This window comes from Panthera onca, chromosome B1 (assembly GCF_046562875.1).
Source record: "Panthera onca isolate mPanOnc1 chromosome B1, mPanOnc1 haplotype 2, whole genome shotgun sequence".
Taxonomy (NCBI): Eukaryota; Metazoa; Chordata; class Mammalia; order Carnivora; family Felidae; genus Panthera; species Panthera onca.
In genome coordinates this window covers 7,341,025-7,355,309 of record NC_138342.1, presented here as the reverse complement: position 1 = coordinate 7,355,309, position 14,285 = coordinate 7,341,025, and the positions used below count along the sequence as shown (strand labels likewise).

Below are 14,285 nucleotides of genomic sequence, written 5' to 3'. Positions count from 1 at the left end.
ATTATTAAGCTTTTATTGGTGCCATCTTCTGTTCCGGGCACATTGCATGGGGTGTCTCACGTAATCGTCCCATCCTCGTCAGGTATCAGTACTTTGGTTACCTTAATTTCACAGATGAGGAAACTGAGGCTCAGAAGGTCAAGTGACTTGCCACGTCCTCACAGCCAGCATATGATGAAGGTGAAATCCCAGTACGGACATCCACACAAAGCCACGCTCGCATCTGCTTGCTTGATCCCTTTCATAATAAGGCTAATGCCTTTCCACAGCTTCACGGCAACAAGAGGCAGGATTGGATCTCAAACCCAAGTATTTTTAAGCCAGATACCACCTGAGGCCACTACACTGGTCACGGGCACAGCGGTACACATATTTACACGCATTTACATGTATTACCCTGTACATATGGTGATCTCTAAGAATGGTGAATCCAGGAACTTACGCCTTGACCCTATGGGAATCTACACATCTGGCAACACATTAGATGCTATCTTAGCCACAACTGAAGAGATAATGGTGCCATGTTGCCTTCTACAGGTGAACAAACAAATTTCCAAGGATTCCAGAAGCCAGCATGTTAAAGGTAAGGCCAAGTCACGAAGTTTGAAACACAAGCATATTTCTTTGCTCCCAAGTTCCTCTTGCGTTTTGCTGGTGGTCACAGGTTAGCTTCAACAACGTGATCCATCAGACCATCCTTCATGAAATAACTAATTTCAGAAAGACCCTCACCCACCTGACGCCTTTTTACCGCCATACCTGATTGATGAAGAAATTGATTGTGCAAATTCATATTCCGTGGTTGTGCGGTCTCAGGAAGGAATTGCCTTGAAACATATGGGTTGCATTAAATATATAACTAAGTTATTTCTCCAAGCATATCCCCAGTAAAATCACAAGCTAGAAATCTAATTTTAAAACGTTGATTAATTCATATGAAAACAGATTTTAAAGCTTTAGGCAAAGCAACTCAATTTGGAGATGAAGATACAGGTAGGAAGCTGAAAGGAAATCATCAATTTCAGCAGTGCCGGAAGCACACATGGAGAACAGCCAAAGAAATTTAATTGGATCATACACATTATAGCTTCTCTCATCATTTTCCCTATGTCTCTGTCTTCTCTCACAATGTCCAACTGGGAACGAAGACAATCCCATGATTTACACTTCCCAGTACTTGAGAGGTACCAAACTCATCTTTTGTGTGTCTAATGCTATATTCTCTAACATATTATTAACATCACAGTCGCTTTCATGGGAAGGTGTAACAGTTAGGGTCCCAACAGGAAACAGATGGCACACCCAAATGAGGATAATTGAAGTAAGTTTATTTACAAAGGAACTATTTACTGAGGTGCGTGGGGTATAGGGATGATGTGGGAACTGGGGCTAATCGCAGGGGCATTGTCACCATCCCTAGGCCCAGAGGGATGAGAGGACAGTTACAGGAAAACAGAAGAAGAACACCACCTTGAGAGGAGCAGTGACCATCAGCTGAGGGACACCACCGGCCCAACTGAGCCTCGTGGGAGGGAATTTAAAGGAACACATGCCCAACCTCCCTCTCCCTGAATTCCTGTGGGGACTTCCCAATGGCTGAACCCAACCAGAAAGAGAGGGCAGGGCAGCTGACATGTGATCGATGCTGGTTGGTCCCCAAGGATGGAGGTGAAGTGGGCAGGATAGAGAAGGAAGAGGGTGGATGGGCACAGAGAAAATACCCACAACAGGAAGCGTGGGGAAAGGAGCCACCGAAGTAGCAAAAACACAGGCTCTGCCCCTCCCTTGCTGTGTGGCCTTAAGTAAGTCACCTAACCTTTCTGGGTCCGACTACCCTCCTCTTTAAAATGTGAAGTGAGCAGAAGTTTCATGACCATCCAATTCAGTAGCATTAACGGAGGCGGGAAACAATAGCTGTTCCCTAGTCCTTCTCTCCTCTCCATCCTGCACAGCCTGACAGACGCCTTTCAGTCCTACACTCCCACAACATAGGAGCTTCCACATCAGTGCCTCCTTAGTCCTTAAAAACGTCAGGACCTTCAACGTGCACAGCACTTGATTCAGAGCTCTTCTCCTTGAACTGATGTATTTCAGTCCCTAGAGACAGCAGGCGAACTGTGTGACCAAGTATTCTCACACCTCTTGACAGAGAAAGGGACCAGAGCACACAGGGCTCCCGGATCAGACTGTAATCATTTGCTATACAAACGTTCCACATCGCACTAGACGCTTCATAGGCGTTACTGAGAAATGAGTCCTGGGGAGAGAGCAAAGAAATGGACCTCAAAATTCCTTTCTTGGTTACAGTTCACTAGAGACATCCAACTTCACTTCTGTGATGGCAGAACCTTCTTTGGCCATTATTCCAAACATCAACAGGTCTGTTTGCCTATGAACACGCTTTGAACCTCCATTGCGACAAGTGGGTTGCGGGGAGCATTTGTCCCCATGCCACCAAGCAGTTCTCAGGCACCAGTGGGGTCTCTGACTCAACCCAAGAGGCACCACCACCCAGAGGCAGCATCAGATTCCACAAGTTAGGGGCTCGGGCCTGCGAGACCACCCCGACTTCAGATGCCAGTCACAAGCCCAGGTTGTCACCTATGCTCCTCACAGACCAGCAATAGACTGGAGGTTCCGATGACCCCCCCCCCTTCTTAAGTTGCATTAATTTGCTAGAGAGGCTCATGGAACTCAGAACAACATTTTACTCAGTAGATTACAGTCTGTAATAAAGGGACATGAGTCAGTGACAGCCAGATAAAAGACATGTACAGGATACGACATGTGGGAGGGCATGTGGTGCTGCCATGGGTTTATCTCCAACCCAAAAGTTCTCCGAACCCCATCCTTTTTGGTTTTTTATGGGGGCTTCATGACATTGGCATGATTGACCAATCACTAGGCATTGGTGAGTGAACTCAGACTCAGTCTCCTCCCCGCTTCCTGCGGTGGGTGTGGGAGGTACTGAAAGTTCCAGCCCTCAAGTCACATGGTGGGCTACCCTCCAGAACCATCTTCGGGAGCAGTCCAAGAGTCACCTCCTTAACATAAGGAAAGAAACCTTACTAGAGTTCTCAGAACTTAGGAAATTCCAAGGGATTTATGCGCTCTGTGCCAGAATCCTGGGGACAAGGACTAAATACGTATTTCTAATGATAATATCATAATACTGCGGGGTGCATGGTGGCTCAGTTGGTTCAGGGTCTGACTCTTGATTTTGGCTCAGGTCGTGATCTCATAGTTTGTGACATGGAGCCCCGCATTGGACTCCACCCGACGGTTTTGAGCCTGCTTGGGATTCTCTCTCTCTCCCTCTCTCTCTGCCCCTCCCCAGAGCTTGTGCATGCACTCTCTTTCTCTCTCTCAAACAAACGTTTTTATTTTTTCTTTTTTAACATTTATTTATTTTTGAGAGACAGAGAGAGACAGAGTGTGAGCAGGGGAGGGGCAGAGAGAGAAGGAGACACAGAATCGGAAGCAGGCTCCAGGCTCTGAGCTGTCAGCACAGAGCCCGACGCGGGGCTCGAACCCACCAACCGTGAGATCATGACCTGAGCTGAAGTTGGACGCTTAACCGACTGAGCCACCCAGGCACCCCTCAAACAAACGTTTTTTTTTAAAAATCACACTATTGCAACCACCCATGCATATATTTATCTATATTTGGCCTGAGCTCCCAAAGATATTGGGGGGTAGTTAACAAAAACTTACATAGTAAAAAAGAATTTAATAAAAATAAAATCCTAGGGAAAAATCTAGGTAGTCTATAACGCGAAGATAAAGATAAAATCCAGGAGGCACCTGGGTGGCCCAATTGGCTGAGCGTCCATCTTTGGCTCAGGTCATGATCTCCCGGTTCGTGGGTTCGAGCCCCACATCAGGCTCTCTGTCGTCAGCACACAGCCGGCTTCAGATCCTCTGTCCCCTTCTCTCTCTCTTTGCGCCTCCCCCCTCGAGCTCTCTCTCTCTCTCTCTCTCTCTCAAAAATTGAAAAAAAAGATAAAATTCAGTATCCTCAGGTACACATCACAGCATTCTATTAAAATTAAACCACCGGCTTGCCTCTCAGCTCTCTGGGAGTCTAAGCAAAAAAGGGGCTCATGCTTCTTTATGTGATATTAATTGACCACAATAGAAAAGCAAACTGATTTCTAAGAAAACACAATAAGGACATCACTTTCAGAGTTATGTCAGTGCTGTCAATTTTATAGGGAAAGGAGGCTGACTTACGGGGACCGTGGCTGCAAAAATAGGACAAATTTTGGAAAGGAGACCCCCGCGTGGACTGCATATAGGACGTCAGGGAAAGCAGAGCTCCCAGACTTGAGGCGTATAGGGACAAGGGGGGAGATTCCGTGGAAAACTTCTCCAGGTAGAGTTATTCCCTTCACATCCTCTTTTCCTTCACGTCCCTAATGGATGGCTCTCCACTACCACACCGAGCTCTATGGAACCATACCCCAAAACGCCCAGAGGGATGAAATTCATGTGAATGCCCCCCAGTTTTAGGATCAGACACCTTGCTGGAGAATGCTTGAATGATTTATGTGTTTGTTGCAAAATTCTGTATCTTTGATGCAAACACACTCTCAGATAATTTATTCTCACAAAATGTCACAGAAAAAACATATCGGGTGGTTCAGCAATGACAGAATTTTATGGTGATATTTTTCATCAAGTTGAGCAGTTATAGATTTATGTTAATGTACATCTCATGTCATTTTTCTTGCAATCGTATTCTGACATTATCTGGAAACTGTCAGATTTCAAGACCTTATCTTCCCTGAAGCTTGGATTTTTTTTTCATTCCTAAAAATAGGTAAAAGTTTATTTGGGGGCAAGTCTTTTATAGTATATAGTAGGATAGCTTGTTTCTGATGAACCATTAGCACTCGCCACGAAGCCAGGAGAAAACATCTTCTTTTCTGAGTAGGATGGCTATAATGTTCGAATACAGTGTGGTTTAGCTTCTTAATGCCGAGAATAAAGGACATTAAAGTGAATTTCTCTTTGCCTCAGATGTGAGCCAAGCACAGACTGTAAACCAATTTTCTTTGAGGTGACAAGCATACCATATGCAAGAATGAATTTGAAATGAAATACAATAAGCTATCCAAGAAAAGAAAGAGAATTATTCACAGGTGACTGCACTTGTATATCCATAAACACGAGCTTGGTCGCAAAGAGGCAAAATAGAATTCCACATAATGCCATCAGAAGACCTTTCTTCTCGTTTGCTTTTAGAGGAATTTAGAGGCCAACGAAATTAGAATCAGAGATGAGTTTAGAGTTAATCTGGTTCAACTCCCTCATTTTTTTTTTTTATTTTTCAAAAAAAAAAAATTTTAATGTTTATTTATTTTTGAGAGAGAGAGACAGAGTGTGAGCAGGGGAGGGGCAGAGAGAGAGCGAGACACAGAATCCGAAGCAGGCTCCAGGCTCCCAGCTGTCAGCACAGAGCCCGACGCGGGGTTCGAACTCACAGATCACGAGTCGGACGCCCAACCGACTGAGCCACTCACGCAATCCTCAACACCCTAATTTTAGACAAGGAAGTCTAGCAAGAGAGGTGGCTCGGTCAAGGTCAGAGAGGTCAGAGTCCAGACCAGAACCCAGGGTTTTGTCAACTATGGCAATGTTTTCAGGATTTTGCTGTATTTGCTAGTATCCAAACCCCATTCTGCAAACACCCCTTCCTGTGCGGTTTTATCCCACTCATCCAAACTAGGCAAGGTTTAGTGCTGGACACGAACTGATGGGCGATACTGCCCCCTAGTGGCAGAACACGGCAACACAAGCCGTAGGCCAGAGAGAGGATCAGAAATAAATTTAAGATTATTCTCCTATCGTTTTAGATTTAAATTTATTTCAGACACAACCCATGGATCAAAAGCAACGGAAGCATTGATTGATTCGATGCTCAGTTCACAGTTGATATTATAAATTTGTTACAAATGTTATAAATCTTATAAAAATCCCTCAGTAATGGGACTACAGGAAAGTGTTTTATCTCCCCATCACACACAGAAAATAATAAGGTTAGGAGGAAAGGAAGGGCAGCTGATAAGTGTTTGTTTTAACAAATACAGTTTTCTGAGAGAGAAATATAAGGTAGCCACAAATAAAGGAATTGAAAACAAGGGAGTCACAACACTGTGTGTAAACTGCCACAGTAGAAGGTCACTTTGTTTAAAATTACTTGTTCCAGGGCACTGAATAGCATAAGACCTCAGACCATGAGGAGCCCAACAGTCTGGCGCAGCCAACACTAAGTGTTCTGGGAACTCAACAGAGTGCATCCTTAATTCTGCCCCGGGGGGAAGAATCGTGTCTCCAGGGAGCAAGGGACACTGGACTGAGGAGGGAGACAGAGACCTCAGGGCAAATTAAACATGAGTTTTGATGCTCAGAAGTAGCTGAAACGTGGTTGCCTAAATGTGGGTCCTGGGGACACAGAGCCCTGGATTCACATCCTAATCGTTTTCCAAATAAGAAAACTCCAAGGAACTTAACCTCTCCACGTTCTTCCCCATTTCTATAAAACGGAGGAAATGCCAGCTACATCATAAGACATCTGTCTGTTTGAAAGGTGAGAACCAGGGAAAAATCTAGAGCACAGGCCTTGACCCGCGGTGGACCCTCCACAAAGGGCTACTGCACCGAACTGATTCGCAGGGTTCTGGGCTCCCTCTGACTCCGCCTTTCTCCCTGGGTGTCTTCCTGACCCTAAGCTAAAACCATCTCATATTGCATCCAGGCTCGTGTTTAGCCTACAAAATAAATATCGTAGGTGAATACAAAAACAGGCTAGTCTCCTCAATCACAGAGATCAAAGTTTATTAAATCACACACCTAGCACCGTGCTGGGCACATAGTGGATGTATAGTCAATATTTATTAAGTCTAAAATTTAGCCCATTTTTATAGGGCATTAAATCAGCATTGCCAGGTGTCACTGGACCACAGAGCTGTCAGCACAGAAAGGAGCCTGTGACCCTCAGTTGCACGCTCCCACCAGGTGGGGGCTTATGGAGAGGCGAGTCGAGAGTCCTGGCTTGCTTGCTTCTGACCCCATCTCTCTCTCTGCTTCTAAATTTTTTTTTTAATGTTTATTTATTTTTGAGAGAGAGAGACAAAGCATGGGGGGGGCGGGGGTAGGGACAGAGAGAGAGGGAGACACAGAATCGGAAGCAACCTCCAGGCTCTGAGCTGTCAGCACAGACCCGACGCGGGGCTCAAACCCACGAACCGCGAGATCATGACCTGAGCCAAAGTCGGACGCCCAACCAACTGAGCCACCCAGGTGCCCCTCTTTCTGTTTCTAAATCTCAGCAAATGACAGTCCCTCCCTGGGCCTCAATATCCCATCGGTAGAATTAGCAGAACACAATGGTCTCCAGCATTTTGTGAATCTATGGGTGTTGTTAATACACATAAACCCACCCACCCCCGCTGCCCACCTCATCCCCTGAAGACTTAATCCCCCACATGCCCTGTCTGACATCCCTCCCTCCATTCCCTGAGACCCCCAGGTCAACAGAGAAGACCTCTCTCCAGGCCTGTTTTGGCAAGGTGCTTCTATCCCACATCCACCACCAACCCCAACATGCAATTGTCAAAACCCACGTTCAAGGGCCTGTTGATGTACATGCTCTTAAAAATTGTCCTTTCTGGTCTCATTTGAGCAGTGGTTAAAGAAGTTACATCCCTCTCGTATCGGCGGTTTTGCCAACCTTAACGTCTCCCTGCCCAGCCCAGGGAATGGTGTCAGTAATTTGCTATTAGAACTAATTTCTGAACGTTTCAACGAACTGGGAGAGGTTTCTCAAACAGGCCTCGTCAAATATGCATTAGCCACTTGGATCCCAAGTTGCTTCTACAGGCTCTTCAATAATTAATCACCAGGACTTGCAATCCTAATGGTTCATGCTCATGTATCATAAGACTCCTAGACATAATAAGTACTGTGACTGAGGCCAGGTTTCATCCAGTTTTGCCCAGAGCCTATTTCTCTAATGACAGAACGTTACACTCCTGGTCTATTTCCAAAGCGTTGATCTTCATGATCATATTTCATAGATAAAGGGGATAAATGGTATCTGTTTGACACAAGTCGAATGGCAGCTAAGTGAAAAACAAGCATTATTTTATCTAATAATAAAAGAATGGTTACTTTTATTATTAAGGGGTAATTCTGACCACATCCAAGGAACTCTGCTTCATGAGCTGCGTTCTACAGACATGTAGAGAACCCGAGGCCCACAGCATTTGAATAATTTGCCCAAGGTCACTCAGTAAGTGGCAAAGGAGGGATTAGATCCCAACCTGAATGATTTCAAAGATACCGTTTGTTGCCACGCTGTTGTGTCATTGTCCCTTCCATCAAGAAACACATTCTTGGGGGGGTGCCTGGGTGGCTCAGTCGGTTAAGCATCCGACTTCGGCTCAGGTCATGATCTCGGGGTCCGGGAGTTCGAGCCCCGCATCAGGCTCTGTGCTGACAGCTCAGAGCCTGGAGCCTGTTTCAGATTCTGTGTCTCCCTCTCTCTCTGCCCCTCCCCCGTTCATGTTCTGTCTCTCCCTGTCTCAAAAATAAATAAACATTTAAAAAAATTAAAAAAAAAAAAAAAAGAAGAAAAAGAAACACATTCTTGGGGGACACCTGGGTGGCTCAGTTGGTTGGGAGTCCGACTTCAGCTCAGGTCATGATCTCACAGTTCGTGGGTTTGATCCTCGCATCAGGCTCTGTGCTGACAGCTCAGAGCCTGGAGCCTGCTTTGGATTCTGTGTCTCCTTCTCTCTGCCCTTCCCCTGCTTACGCTCTGTCTCTCTCTCTCTCAAAAATAAAAAATAAACATTCAAAAGAAAATTTAAAGAAACACATTCTTGGATCCTACATATCTTTGTCCCCCCCCCCCAACGTTTAAGTCACAGATAAGGATACCAAAGCCCAGAGAGGCCAAACAATTTGTATTAAGTCACTCAGCTAATTAATAGCAGTGCCACGAGCAGTGGTAAACGTCTAACAACCAGATCTCTGATAAAAAAAAAAAAAACGTATGAGAAAAATTCTTGGAGGGCTGACACTATCCTACTTCCGGACGTACTGTAAGGCTCCAGGAATCAGGACAGTGCAGCATTAGTGAAAGAATACACAAATGGATCAGTGGAACAGAATGGAGAGCCCAGAAACTGGCCCACATATCGTCAGCTCATCTGTGACAATCTGAGGAAGCAAAGATTGTCTTTCCAACAAATAGTGCTCGAACACCTGGACGTCCTCGGGCAAAATCACCATCATCACCATCAACTAGACACAGACCTTAAACCCTTTACAAAAATTAACTCAAAAAAGGATCAGAGACCTAAATTAAAAATCAAAACTATAGGGGTGCCTGGATGGCTCAGTCGGTTGAGCGTCCAACTTCAGCTCAGGCCAGGATCTCACGGTCCATGAGTTCGAGCCCCGTTTCAGGCTCCCTGCTGTCAGCCCGGAGCCTGTTTTGGATCGTCCGTCTCCCTCTCGCTCTCTGCACCTCCCCCACTCCTGTGCTCACTCTCTCTCTCCCTCTCAAAAATAAGTAAACAGAAAAATCAAAACCATAAACCTCTCCTAGAAGATAACACAGGAGAAAACCTGTATAGTGATGCCTTTCTAGGTACAACACCAAAGGCGTGACGCGTGAAAGAAATCACTGATGAGCCAGACATCTTGAAAATTACAAACTTCTGCTCTAGGAAAGACAGTATCCAGAGAAGAAGCAGACGAGTCACAGACTGAGAGAAGATATCTGCAAAAGACCCACCTGATAAGGGGCTGTTGTCCAAAATACACAAAGAGCTCAAATACACAAATACAAATACACAAAATACAAATACACAAAAAAAACTCAACAAGAAGAAAACCAGCAGTCCAATTAAAAAAAAAAAAAAAATGGGCCACAGACCTCAACATCACGTCACCAAAGAAGATACACAGACGGCCAAGAAGCGTATGGAAAGATGTTGCACATCAGACCTCGTCGGGGGAATACAAATGAAAACAGCAAGGATGCCCACTATACACTCTACTGTAAGCGTGGCCCAAACCCGGAACACCGACAACACCAAATGCTGACGGGGACGTGGAACCAAACGAGCTCTCAAATATTGCTGGTGAACAGGCAAAATGGCACGGCCACTTGGAAGACAGTTTGGCAGCCTCTGATACAACTGAAGCGTACCTTAAATAATTCATTTTGTAATAATGGCGGTGTGTAACAACTGCGTTGCAAAATTCCCGAAAACGTAGCAACGAGCCCCCGTGAGCTGGTACGGGCTGCTCCAAGGCACCCCAGGCAGGTCTTGTGATTCTTCCCCAGGATGCTTCGCTCTGATTTCACAGAACCCTGCAACGTTGACCGTTTCTCCACGATTGCTCCCTAATAGATGACGGAGGTAGCAAAGCCGGTCCATCAGATTCCGCAGCCGTGCTGTGCTCCCCTCACCACCTTACCTCCGAAGCAACAGTAAGTTTTGCAGCGGAGTGCAACCTATCTCGTTGCAGACCTAAGAGCAAATGAGGACACTCTCCGGGCAGATGCTGCTAGTTACCCATATGGCCACCAGATGGCGAGCACGGCAGCCTCCTCCCAGCGAAACCCACTGTATTGAATTTCAAGAAGGGAAGGACCTTGGAGAGAACAACCGTGACTTCTTTGGAGACAGGGAGCTTTTCCTGGCATTGGAGAATATGTCCTAGCATTGGAGAAGATCTGTGTACTTCATAAGGAGAACGAACTGCTCTTTCCCCTCTAATTTTCCATCGCACAATAATGCTTGTAACTGGGTTTGCATTAAAAGCCACGTGCTTGAAGCGCATTACCCCATTCATTCCACGCCCGAATCCCAGGGAAGTGGGAGGAGCCATCTCTCGCTTTTCCAGATGAGGAGGCGCAGCCGCTCCTGGGTCCATTGGCTCGTTGCATAAATATTTATCGAGCACCTGCCGCGATGCTGCCCAGAGTAAGCAGCAGGATCAATATTCAAACTCCAGAGACCCAGCTCCCACATCTCACCTTCTTCCCTTATCCCAAATGCTTGAGTTGTTATCACTTTATTAAATAACCCTCCCCCCCCCCAAACAAAGCTGGTTGGATTTTATGAATTATCAGGAAAGCCGCATCACCGTGTGACGTAGCACTTTGCTGATTTGATGCAGGTTTCTCGCTTGTAGAATCCCTGAAATTCACTCTCACCCGCTGGTTTACAGGGATCCAGTTATCTAAGCAACGAACAAGTGAAGCTTGACTGTGTAGACGATTACTAACCAATAAGCATATTTGATATGGTCGAGATCTCCGCTGCTGTTACCATTGATGCCATATACAAAAGTTTTGAAGTGAGGGGGGAAACTAAGGGATGCCGGAGAAAATGTGAGACACAGGACACATGAACAGTGCATACAAAAGAGGCACTGTGTTTAAGACAAAGCTCTTACCACAGCCTACATGATGGCAGGTGATCTGGGCACTCCCCTACCTCTGCAGTCACCGCTCACACTCTACCTCCCTCTTGTGTTCATCTCACCACAGGGCCTTTGCACTTGCTGTTTCCTATGTCGGGAAACTCTTGCCTGCATAGTCATGTGATGTGCTTCCTTACTTTCCTCGGGCCTCTGTTTCCTCATCACCTAACCAGAGAGGCTTTCTGGGATCTGTTTTTAAAAAGGTCACCCCATACCCTATCTCTTTTGCGTGACACATGGGGAGCCCTTCATGCTCCTGCTGTCTCCATGCCCCTGCTTTTCCCCCTCACTCTGTCACGTTTCTTTGAAGCACTTTGTCATCACCTGTCATTGTCATCACGTACTTTTGCTTATTTGTTTTCTATCTTCTGCCACTGAAGTGTAAGTTACATGGGAGTAACAACTTTTATTCTGGCATTATATTCCCCAACACCTGCATCAATAAATATATCAAAAATGAATCCATGCTGGACAAATACTATGTGCTCAATAACAAGCAATGAATAAGAGGAGGATAGATGTCCTTTACAAAGCCCATGGACACTGAAGCAAATGGGATAGATACCTCTGAAACGATAAACGGACAGTTTCTACCGAATCCCAGATACTCTGTCTCTTTAGTGAATTTTTTTTCCAGTAAATTGAATTGATCCCCCAAAGATATAGTGATAGCTGTGAAGAAAGGCCTCTTAGGAAGCCAACATCCAGCTTATAGGCAAAGGCAATAAGAACAGCGAGATGGTCCACCAGCGAGCTCCAAAAGCAAAGCCAACGCGCCATAAAGCGAGGGGAAGTTAATCTTACATTTTTAAAAAAAATTTTTTTAACGTTTATTTATTTTTAAGACAGGGAGAGACAGAGCATGAACGGGGAGGGTCAGAGAGAGGGAGACACAGAATCTGAAACAGGCTCCAGGCTCTGAGCTGTCAGCACAGAGCCCGACGCGGGGCTCGAACTCACGGACGTGAGATCATGACCTGAGCTGAAGTCGGCCGCTTAACCGACTGAGCCACCCAGGTGCCCCAATCTTACATTTTTTGACTTGGCGCCTTAGGAGGGCATCGTGTGGTCCAAGCTTTTGGGAAACATCATTGAAATAGCCAAAGATCGAACATTAACCAGATTGCTGCTGTTGTTGAAATCCGTCCTGGATCTTATTTTGTTTTTATGATGCCAAGAACATCGATGATTCCTGTTTGCCATCCGTGTTTGAATTTGTGCGGAGAAATCTAGTCTATCTCTTTAAAAAGTATTTTCCCAACACAAAAATAAGATACAAAGACTAATAATTAGGCCCAATTGAGTAATTCTTTTAGACCTGGAGGAGCCCTATGAAATCATCCAGACAAGCATTTGTTGTGTTGTGTTGTGTTGTGTTGTGTTGTGTTCTTCTGGGCCAGCTGGACCTTTCCCCAAAAGAAATCTGGAAGGAGATCAAAATGGAGCCCTCTGTGATGTGGGACATGGGAGGAGGAGCCAGAAACCAGTCCCCCAGCCCTCCTAACTCCCCAGGAGGAGCTGAGGGTGCCCTTCCGAGCCTGGTTAAAAACCACTCATCCAGTCCGGCTTCACTGTCTCACACACAAGGAAACAAAGCTCAGTGAGAACAGTAATCCACCGAGGTTGAAGTCACCTATGACAGGAGCCACACTTTCTCGTCAGTTCCTCCCACTGCCATATAAACATCTCTGGCGTCACCTCCATTTTTACAGATCAGTAAACGTTGCTTTCTCAAGGAGGCTTTTTCTGACATGCCAGACTTACGTCTCCCATGTTTCCCTTTAATACCATGACCTCTCTGAGATTCTCATCCCATTTTCAATACTGTTTTCTTTTTAAGTTTATGTATTTATTTTGAGAGACAGAGAAAGAGCGCGAGTAGGGGGAGGGAAAGAGAGAGAAGGAGAGAGAAAATCCCAAGCAGGTTCCATGCTGTCAGCCTGGAACCCGACACGGGGCTCGATCTCAAGAACCATGAGATCACGACCTCAGCCAAAATCGAGAGTTGATCGCTTGGTGCACCTGGGTGGCTCTGTAGGCTAAGGTCAAACTCTCAATCGTGGCTCGGGTCATGATCTCACAGTCTGTGAGATCAAGCCCCGCATCACCCTCCTGCTGACAATGTGGAGCCTGCTTGGGATTCTCTCTCTCCCTTTTTCTTTCCCCCTCCCCCACCAAAAATAAATAAACTTCAAAAAAAAAAAAAAGAGTCCTTTAACCAACTGGGCCACCAGGCACCCCAATAGTGTTTTCAATCCACATCTACCCTCTTAAGTATAAACTCTATGGCGACAGGGACAGGGTCTCACCCTCCTCGTTATCTCCCCAGAGCCTAGAACTTGGTCTTTGAGCCGGACAAGCATAAGCACCTTCAAGGGAAGGGCCGTGCTGTCTTCTTAGCCCCAGTGCCTGGTTCTACGCTGAGCTCGAGGTAGCAGCAGCTCAGTGATTCTCTTGGACTTGAACTGCATCGTGGAACTAAAACTACCTGGAAGTCTGGAAAAGCGTTCCCAGGCTTCATTCAGGCTTTCCTAGGCTGGGGTGGTCTTGACCAACTGTCCTTACTTTTGTCTACAATAAAAGTTGGATTTTGGAGCTTGAGGAAACTCTGCCATCTGGAAGATTCTATGATGCTATTCTCCTCTGCTCAGAAATGTCCAGTGAAGGTGTTAGGCAGGCATTTGAAATAATAAAATAACTATATAGTTATATAAGAATGTTAATTCTTTTTTTTTAATGTTTATTGTTGAGAGAGAGCGCTCTAGCAGGGGAAGGGC

At 45.7% G+C, this 14,285-nt stretch overlaps 1 protein-coding gene across 1 annotated transcript in view; it reads left to right on the top strand.

Annotated features, from left to right (window-relative positions):
- Nucleotides 1–14,285, top strand: part of CLNK (cytokine dependent hematopoietic cell linker) — a 162,698-nt gene that overhangs the window by 107,767 nt on the left and 40,646 nt on the right. Inside the window, exon 8 of the mRNA XM_078446262.1 lies at nucleotides 538–583. Coding sequence (XP_078302388.1) covers nucleotides 538–583 — 46 coding nt within the window. The remainder of the gene's footprint in view (nucleotides 1–537; nucleotides 584–14,285) is intronic.